Below are 10,116 nucleotides of genomic sequence, written 5' to 3'. Positions count from 1 at the left end.
TGACAGGGGCATATGGGAGGAGGACATACAGGGGATGGGATGCCATGCTGACTGGGGTATATGGGGGGAGGACGTACAGGGAATGGGATGCCATGCTGACAGGGATATATGGGGGGAGGATATACAGGGGATAGGATGCCATGCTGACAAGGATATATGGGGGGAGGACGTACAGGGGATGGGATGCCATGCTGACAGGGATATATGAGGGGAGGACATAAAGGCGATGGGATGCCATGCTGACAGGGATATATTGTAGATGGCACATGGCATGTATAGGGCACAGGGCTGTGCTGATAGGGGCATATGAGGGGTGAGTGTACAGAGATGGAGTGTGGGGGGTGGTGTGTGTCCATTCCCGGTTCACTGGCAGATTCTGTTTCAGGCAAATCCTGGACACAGAGGATGAGCTGCAGGAGATCAAGTCGGACGCAGTGCCGTCGGAGGTGCGGGACTGGCTGGCCTCCACCTTCACCCAACAGACCCGCGCTAAGGGCCGGCGCTCCGAGGAGAAGCCCAAGTTCCGCAGCATCGTCCACGCCGTTCAGGCCGGCATCTTCGTCGAGAGGTTCGGAGCTGGGGGCAGAGGGGGCATGGCGGGGGTTGTCTATGGGGAGTTTGCAGGGTGCTGTATTGGCATGTAGGGAGAAAGCTCCCTGCCTGGTAGATGGGGCTGGGAGCCTGGACTCCTAGGTTCTATTCCTGGATCTGGGAGGCGACTGGGATCTGGTGGTTTCAGCATGGGGACTGGGAGCCAGGACTCTCTGGGAGGGGAGTGGTATCTAGTGGTTAGAGTCGGGGAGCAAGAAGACGGACTCCTGGGTTCTATTCCTGGCTCTGGGAAGGGAGATAGTCCAGTCACCGCCCCTCTCTGTGCCTCAGTTTCCCATATTATGCCCAGGGATGCTCCCCACACTGGGTGTGGGAGTGGAGAATGAGGCTGAACATCTGCTGAGTGCTCTGAGACTCTGGGGAAGGGTCGAGCAGGATCACACACACCCCTCCCCACACATGGCAGGGGATCTGCCTCACTGGGCTGGCTACCTGCCTTAACGGCCTCTTCTGGCAAATGGGGAGCAGGGCCCAGTCTCACCTGCTGCTCCCTTTCCTTGCAGGATGTTCCGCCGGACGTACACAGCTGTGGGGCCTAACTACTCCACCTCTGTCATCAACTGCCTGAAGGTAATGGCGGGGAGGGGAGGTGCCTGCTCCCCATGCCCCTGACCCCGCGAGGGGCGATGGCTCCCATGGGGGCAGAGGCTGCAGCCAGCGGCACCTGGCATCCTCTGTGCTGCTCGCCCATTTCCCTGCGGCCATCAGAGCCAAGCATGACTGTGCCCCGTGCTGGCAGAGCCAAAGCTGGCCCTGCGAAGGCTGCATCACTATGCCCTTCATTTGGGAGGGGTCACTCGGCCCAGCCCTGCCGTGTCACACTAGCCCTGTCCCCTCTCAGCACCTGAAAATCCCCATCACCTCTTCCTGTGACATGCCCACCATGGGCCTGCTTGTATCGGCTGGGCAGGGCTGTGCCAGGCTGATGGACAGGGCCCCCACAACCACAGGCACAATCCCCTCCTACCCTTAGCTGGGGTGTCGGTGCCCCTCCCCTTCCTGCTTCTCTAGGTCATACACATTGCCCCTGCACCCATTCACAGCTCATGCTGCCCGTGCTAGATACAGGGTGTTTCAAATGCCACCTGGATGTAACTCTGCCACCTGGAATGGGACCCAGCCTAGCCCTGTGCCAGCTCCTCCGAGCCTAGTTCAGGTTGTGCTCCCCCTGCCTGCCACGGCCCTGCTCTGAGCCAAGCTGCCTGTCCCTCGCCGGCCTTGCTGCACGGGGCGGAGATGTGACTTCCGCTCTGCCTTTCCCCCACAGACCCTGGACCTGTGGTGCTTCGATGTGTTTGCGCTGAACAGAGTGACGGAGGACCACGCCCTGCGCACCATTGTCTTTGAGCTGCTCACCAGACACAACCTCAACAGCCGCTTCAAGGTCAGCAGCCTGCCACCTTCCCCCCCTCATCCCCCACGAGCCTCCTGCTCCCTGCCATGTCCCATCACCAGCCCCCTGCCCCCTCATGCTCCATCAGCAGCCTCCTGCCCACTCAGCCCCAGAGGGCTGGAAGATCCAATGGGCAGTGGAACAGGAGCCCATGAGTGATACCAGGATCTCCAACCCTCTACACAGCCCAGATCTGTCCCCAGCGCTCAGCTGGAGAGGAGGTTTGGGGGACATGGTACAGGGGTGTGGCCAGCAGAGCCAGCACCTGAACAGGCCCGGTGGGGTCACAGCAGCCCTGAACCCATGCCTGGGGCTGGGTGCTGGCCTCTGTGTGTTGATGAAGGGCTGGGCCTTGCAGAAGAGAAATCCCCTGAGTTCTTCTCTAAGCCAACTGAATGGAGTGGTTATGCCAACCTTCCCGGCTCTGCAAAGGCTTAGGTAGGTTTCACGTGCACATCTGTGGGTATGTGTGTGCATGTGCATGTGAATGTGTATGTGTAATGCCCACAGACACCGAGCAGGATCGAACCTGGGACCTCTGGAGCTAAATGCATGAGTCTCTACTGCATGAGCTAAAAACCACGTGGCTCTTAGCCAAGGCTGTAGCAGACTCATCAATCACTAGCTGGGCTAGGTACCGCTAGAGGGGGACAGAGTGCCACACCCAGCGGGCCTGGGTTACATATGCACATGTATGTGTATGAGTCTGCACATATGTGTGCATGAGTATGGATATGCATGCATGTGTGGCGTAGGAGTATGCATGCCTGTGAGTCTGCATGTGCATGTCTGTGCGTGTGTGCGCCCAGGTGTGCATGTCTGTGTGTGTATGTGACGGCTGTGCATGTCTGTGTGTCTCTGTGTGTCCGGGTGTGCATGTCAGTGCGTATATGTGCCCAGGTGTGCATGTCTGTGTGTGTCTGTGTCCGGGTGTGCATGTCTGTGTGTGTCTTTGCCCAGGTGTGCGTGTCTGTGCGCGGGTGTGCATGTCTGTGTGTATGTGCCCAGGTGTGCATGTCTGTGCATGTGTGTGCCCGGGTGTGCATGTCTGTGCGTGTCTGTGCATGTCTTTGCAAGCATTGACTGTTTTTCTTCCCTCCCTTGCTGGGCCGGTTGCGTTCGCCCATTGACAGTAACTGATGGGGATGAGGTCTGTGTGAACAGCTCCGCTTGCTTTTCCTATTCTCTCCAACGCTCCCCGTTGTCCAGGTGTGACACAGACACCCGTCTTGCTCATGTGCTCAGGGTCATACAATCACCAGCTTTGGGGTTGGGAAGGAATTTTCTCCCCAGGTCAGATTGGCAGGAACCTGGTGGTTTTCACCTTCCTCTGCAGCAGGGAGCAGGGATCACCTGCTGGGATCATAGAATCATAGAACATTAGGGTTGGAAGAGACCTCAGGAGGTCATCTAGTCCAATCCTCTGCTCAAAGCAGGACCAACACCAACTAAATCATCCCAGCCAGGGCTTTGTCAAGCCACGCCTTAAAAACCTCTAAGAATGGAGATTCCACCACCTCCCTAGGTAACCCATTCCAGTGCTTCACCACCCTCCTAGTGAAATAGTGTTTCCTAATATCCAACCTAGACCTCCCCCACTGCAACTTGAGACCATTGCTCCTTGTTCTGTCATCTGCCACCACGGAGAACAGCCGAGCTCCATCCTCTTTGGAACCTCACTTCAGATAGTTGAAGGCTGCTATCAAATCCTCCCTCCCTCTTCTCTTCTGCAGACTAAATAACCCCAGTTCCCTCAGCCTCTCCTCGTAAGTCATGTGCCCCAGCCCCCTAATCATTTTCATTGCCTTCCGCTGGACTCTCTCCAATTTGTCCACACCCCTTCTGTAGTGGGGGGACCAAAACTGTACGCAATATTCCAGGTGTGGCCTCACCAGTGTCCAATAGAGGGGAATAATCACTTCCCTCGATCTGCTGGCAATGCCCCTACTAATACAGCCCAATATGCCGTTGGCCTTCTTGGCAACAAGGGCACAGTGTTGACTCATGTCCAGCTTCTCATCCACTGTAATCCCCAGGTCCTTTTCTGCAGAACTGCTGTTTAGCCAGTCGGTCCCCAGCCTGTAGCAGTGCATGGGATTCTTCTTTCCTAAGTGCAGGACTCTGCACTTGTCCTTGTTGAACCTCATCAGATTTCATTTATCCCAATCCTCCAATTTGTCTAGGTCACTCTGGACCCTATCCCTACCCGCCAGTGTATCTACCTCTCCCCCCAGTTTAGTGTCATCTGCGAACTTGCTGAGGGTGCAATTCATCCCATCATCCAGATCATTAATAAAGATGTTGAACAAAACTGGCCCCAGGACCGACCCCTGGGACACTCCACTTGATATCGGCTGCCAACTAGACATCAAGCTGTTGATCAGTACCCATTGAGTCCGACAATCTAGCCAGCTTTCTATCCACCTTATAGTCCATTCATCCAATCCATACTTCTTTAACTTGCTGGCAAGAATACGGTGGGAGACCGTATCAAAAGCTTTGCTAAAGTCAAGATATATCACATCCACCGCTTTCCCCATATCCACAGAGCCAGTTATCTCATCATAGAAGGCAATCAGGTTGGTCAGGCATGACTTGCCCTTGGTGAATCCATGTTGACTGTTCCTGATCATCTTCCTCTCCTCCGAGTGCTTCAAAATGGATTCCTTAAGGATCTGCTCCATGATTTTGCTGGGGACTGAAGTGAGGCTGACCGGTCTGTAGTTCCCCGGGTTCTCTTTCTTCCCTTTTTCAAATATGGGCACTATATTTGCCTTTTTCCAATCATCTGGGACCTCCCCCAATCACCACAAATTTTCAAAGATAATGGCCAATGGCTCTACAATCACATCCACCAACTCCCTCAGCACTCTTGGATCCAGAGCCGCGGAGCAAGGGGAAGACAGGGGTCTGTGGTTCCCAAGATCGCATCCCCTAGTGGCTTTTCAGTGTGGCTGAAAGGGGCCATCTCAGGCACTGGCCCATCCATGCAAACAGCCAGTGCCCAACTCCTCCGAGAAGGTGGCACCAATGTGTCTGAGCCATGTTCCTGCTGCAGCATGACCATGCATCCACCCCAGACACACTGCCTGAGTGCATGCCTCAGTGCATGCTGGGAAAATCCAGGCAGCTACCGCGTGGTGCCTCAACAGGGACAGCGCACCCTGGAGACGTGCACACAACGTCACCATGGAGTGATGCATGCTGGGATGCCTTGCCACACAGGGACCTGGGAGGAGGAGACTGTCCACATCAGTGACCCAGGTTCATTCAGGGGTCCTGGCTGCTCAGTGCCAGGCTGGGTACAGGGAGCTGCCCTGAGGTGAAATGGCTTCTGGCAGGGGTCACGTGCCAAGAGCTGCCATTGTTACTGTCCGAGCATTGATCATGAGGGGCAGAATATATGTTAGCATCATAGAGTCATAGACTTTAAGGTCAGAAGGGACCATTATGATCGTCTAGTCTGACCTCCTGCACAACGCAGGCCACAGAATCTCACCTACCCACTCCTGTAATAAACCCCTAGCCTATGTCTGAGCTATTGAAGTCCTCAAATCATGGTTTAAAGACTTCAAGGTGCAGAGAATCCTCCAGCAAGTGACCCGTGCCCCACGCTGCAGAGGAAGGTGAAAAACCCCCAGGGCCTCTGCCAATCTGCCCTTGAGGAAAATTCCTTCCTAACCCCAAATATGGCGATCAGCTAAACCCTGAGCATGTGGGCAAGACTCACCAGCCAGACACCCAGGAAAGAATTCTCTGTAGTAACTCAGATCCCACCCCATCTAACATCCCATCACAGGCCATTGGGCATATTTACCGCTAATAGTCAAAGATCAATTAATTGCCAAAATTAGGGTATCCCGTTATGCCCTCCCCTCCATAAACTTATCAAGATTCGTCTTGAAGCCAGATACGTCTTTTGCCCCCACTGCTCCCCTTGGAAAGCTATTCCAGAACTTCACTCCTCTGATGGTTAGAAACTTTAGTCTAATTTCAAGTCTAAACTTCCTGATGGCCAGTTTATATCCATTTGTTCTTGTATCCACATTGATACTAAGCTTAAATAATTCCTCTCCCTCCCTGGTATTTATCCCTCTGATATTTTTATAAAGAGCAATCATATCTCCCCTCAGCCTTCTTTTGGTTAGGTTAAACAAGCCAAGTTCTTTGAGTCTCCTTTCATAAAACAGGTTTTCCATTCCTCGGATCATCCTAGTAGCCCTTCTCTGTACCTGTTCCAGTTTGAATTCATCCTTCTTAAACATGGGAGACCAGAACTGCACACAATATTCCAGATGAGGTCTCCCCAGTGCCTTGTATAACGGTACTAACACCTCCTTATCTCTACTGGAAATACCTCGCCTGATGCATCCCAAGGCCACATTAGCTTTTTTCACGGCGATATCACATTGGCGGCTCATAGTCATCCTGTGATCAACCAATACTCTGAGGTCCTTCTCCTCCTCTGTTACTTCCAACTGATGTACTAAACTCCGAGCCAGCCCTGTCTGGGTGCCTGGGTGGGAGGGGCTGGAGTGGGCACAGGGCTGCAATGGGCAAGGGAGTCAGTGGTGCTGCGTTGGGCAGCACAAGTGCCCTGCAGGGCCCGATTTCCAGGGCCCATCTCTGCTCTTTGCCACACATCTGCTGGGAGTCGCCGGCGCTGCTCCAGATTGTTGAGAGCAGAGTCGAGCCCCAATCCCAGAGACCTTCCCACGGGCCCCACAGTCATGGCATGTCCGTCAAGGACCCTGGCTTAGCAGATTGGGGCTTCCCTTCTGCAGCCACAATGGGTGCGGGGGCCCAAGGGGGCTGGAAGCCTGACAGTGTGTTGGTCTAGAATAGATCATTGTTGATTTCCCAAATGGAAGCACCAAGGAGCCCTGGCTGGGGTCAGGCCCAGTGTGCCGGGTGCAGCACTGGCTGCCCCTACCTGGAGAGCAGAGGTGTCGGACAGGCTGTGCTGGGGCGAGGGGGAGCAGAAGCAGCACAGGCTGTCTCCACATGCCAATCTCTGGAGCAGACTCCCCTTTGCCCGTCCCCTGAGGGAACAGACTCGGGTGTGATGCTCCTCTCCCCACTCACAGCAGGGTCGGGACTTGACAGACAGCACCTCCACCCCCCATCTCGTCTTTGCCCTCTGCGTATGGCAGGGCTCTGGCAACCTGGCGCTGTCACTCAGGGGCTGGCAGCATGGTGTCCCCTGGGCCAGGCAGCTGCAATACCGTAGAACAGGCAGGGCAGGGCTGCCCCCTGCCTGTGGGCCCCAGCTTCAGCCTGGCCCCATTGAGCCCCACAATGGCTGGGAGAGTCCTGGGGCCCATTCACTCCCTGGCCTCTTTGCAGGTACTGCTCAAAGACACAGGTGGCTTTACCCACGGGAGCAGCAGCAGTTATTCCAGTGAGTAAGTCCCTGCAGGATGGGGCCTGAGCCAGTCTGACATCAGCAAATAGAACAAGATTCCCCAAAACCACAGTGGGAAAGCCGGCCCTGGTCAGGGGACAGGGAGGGGGGGGTTGGATGGGTCGGGAGTTTGGAGGGGGGCTGTGTGTGTATGGGGGTGTCGGAGATCTGTGGTCTAGTGGCCAGAGCACAGGTCTGGGAGCCAGGAGTGCTTGAGTCCTTTTCCCACCTTTGGAAAGTCACTTGGTTGTCTCTGTGCCTCAATTTCCCCATCAGTCCTTCCTGGCTGCCCCTAGGGTTATTACGTGGTGAGATTTCTGGCTACAGGACAGGCTGGCAGCCCTCTCTGGCATGCAGATACCCCCGCAGCGTGCAAGGGGCGCCCGGCTTGCATGCTGCCGGCTCAGGGCTCTGGTGCTGCAGCCTGACCCGTGTCTCCTTGCTCCGCAGATTCCCACTGTGTTTTTAATGACCTTACTGGATGCACTGGAGGCTGGCTATGGGAAATACAAGAACCCCTACCACAATCAGATCCACGCGGCTGACGTGACCCAGACTGTGCACTGCTTCCTGCTGCGCACTGGCATGGTGGTACGTAGGCGCTGTGCCAGCTGGCTGTGTCCAGGGCCCCTCCTCTGGGTTCATGCCGAGGGGTCATGGTCTGGCCTCTCCACTGGCTGGTGGCTAATGGGGGGAGGTGGGAAGATCAGGGCATGCTACTGCTTCCTCCCTGGTGCCCATGGGATCTCCCACAGCACTCAGCAGCAGCTGCTCCAAGCTCCTTGTAGCACAAGGCGGGGAGGGGAAAGCTCCATTCTGGCTCTTTCCCAGGTTTGGGGGGGATCCAGAGTTTGGTTCAGCTAGTTTTAGAGTCAGGGCCCAGCCTGGGGGTGGGTTAGATCCAGCCCCACTTCACCAGAGTTTGCGGGTGTTGGGATCTGGGTCTTGGTCCAAGCCCATGTAAGAGCTGCCTGGTTCCAGTGCAAGGGGCTGCATTGTTACCAAGGAGCACAGCGCCCCCTAGCGGCCTCTCCACCTTCACAGAAACGGCCAGGTGGAGAAACCAGCCCAGGGTCTGGAGGGTGAATGGAGCTGAGTGCCCTCCTTCTCCCAGCTCCCTGGGCAGGCCCTGGCTGCTTCCTCCTGCCCAGCCATCACCTGCACCTGGCACCTGTGCCTGCCCTGGTGCCAGCATAGCCTGGGCCCCAGCCCATGAGAAGGAGTCAGGAACGGGCTGGAGGGACACAAGTTTTGGGGGTCACTATGTTAAGGTGCCTGCTCCCAACCTCCCCCCCTCCAGGTTATGTAGGAGCAGTGATTCCTGTACCTCTGCCCAGGGACAGGACAGGGTGCTGAGCTGGGCAGCGCCCCTCCTGGGCACTAACAGCGTCTTTGCCCCCCAGCACTGTCTGACGGAGATTGAGGTCCTGGCCATCATCTTCGCAGCTGCCATCCACGACTATGAGCACACGGGCACCACTAATAGCTTCCACATTCAGACCAAGTGAGTGCCCAGGCGGCAGCGCATGGCATGGCCCCTCCTGCCCGGGATCTCATGGGCTCTCCTGGAGAGGAGCTGTGCTTCACCGAGTGCTGCAGGGTGGGCAGGGTGCCCATTGGCTGGGTAGCAGGGGGGGAGCAGGGTGTCCAGGGGCCAAGCAGTGGGAGGAGGGGCAGCGTGCCATGGGCCAGGCAATGTGGGTAAGGCAGGTGGCCTGTGGTCGGGCAGTGGGGAAGGGGCAGGGTGCCTATGGAGTGGGCTGTGGGGAAGGGGCAGGGTGCCTATGGGCCGGGCAGTGAGGGAGGGATAGGATGCCTATGGACCAGGCATAGATATGGGGTGGGGATGGGGACCACTCTGGGCTGGGCACAATACAAAGGTTTCCATTGGTTGTGGCTGAGCTGCAGATATCATGAGAATTACCCCACCCCCATCTCTCTGGGGGAGGATTTGGCTCGCTCCAGTCTGCACTCTGGGGGATTCAGCCCCGTTCCGGCCTGTGCTCTGGGGGAGGATCGGGCTCGCTCCGGCCTGCGCTCTGGGGGGATCGGGCCCATTCCGGCCTGTGCTCTGGGTAGGGCTACCATATGTCCGGATTTCCCCAGACATGTCCGGCTTTTCGGTCTATAAATAGCCGTCCGGGGGGGATTTTTAAAAATCTAAAAATGTCCGGGATTTCCCCCCGGTCGGCTATTTATAGACAGAAAAGCGGCGGCCAAGCACCGCTGGGCACCCAAAGCCCCTTCCCGGCTCCCCCCATCCCCTGCAGCCTTACCACGCTGTCCGGCCCCGCAGCTGTCTTGCCCCTCCTCCCCTCCCCTGAACGCTCCGCCCACCTGCTCCTCCCCCTCCCCTGCTTCCCGCAGGGGCAAGTAGGAGGCAGCAGCAGGTAAGCTGGGGCGGGGGGGCGCGAGGAGGAGAGCTCTGGGGAGGCGTGGCCCTGGCTGAGCGGCTCCCTCCGGCCCGGGCCGAGTGGTGCCCGGCGGCCCCAGCGGCTCCGGCCCCAGTTCCGGCTCTGGTTTCGGCCCCAGGGCGGCGACCCCATTTCCGGCCAAGCACCCCCGGCCCGGCCCGGCTCGGGTCCCAGCAGCGCCGGCCCCGGCTCCGGCTCCGGTGGCTCCGGCCCGGCTCGGGCCCCAGCAGCGCCGGCCCTGGTTCTGGCCGAGCGCGCCGGCCCAGCCCCGGCCGAGCACCCCCAGCCCGGCC

The 10,116-nt window shown here is 57.4% G+C and overlaps 1 protein-coding gene across 3 annotated transcripts in view; it reads left to right on the top strand.

Moving 5' to 3' along the window:
• PDE1B (phosphodiesterase 1B) overlaps positions 1–10,116 on the top strand; it is a 133,485-nt gene that overhangs the window by 110,250 nt on the left and 13,119 nt on the right. For all 3 annotated transcript variants that reach the window (XM_026661369.1, XM_026661367.1, XM_026661368.1), the window contains exons 3-7: positions 386–568; positions 1,116–1,182; positions 1,880–1,996; positions 7,860–8,000; positions 8,813–8,913. In XM_026661369.1, the coding sequence (XP_026517154.1) occupies positions 386–568; positions 1,116–1,182; positions 1,880–1,996; positions 7,860–8,000; positions 8,813–8,913 (609 nt within the window). The remainder of the gene's footprint in view (positions 1–385; positions 569–1,115; positions 1,183–1,879; positions 1,997–7,859; positions 8,001–8,812; positions 8,914–10,116) is intronic.

Source organism: Terrapene carolina, unplaced genomic scaffold (genome assembly GCF_002925995.2).
Source record: "Terrapene carolina triunguis isolate 2854851 unplaced genomic scaffold, T_m_triunguis-2.0 Scaffold1054, whole genome shotgun sequence".
Lineage (NCBI taxonomy): Eukaryota > Metazoa > Chordata > Testudines > Emydidae > Terrapene > Terrapene triunguis.
The sequence above is the reverse complement of the archived record's forward strand: the minus strand, read 5'-3'. Positions and strand labels throughout refer to the sequence as shown.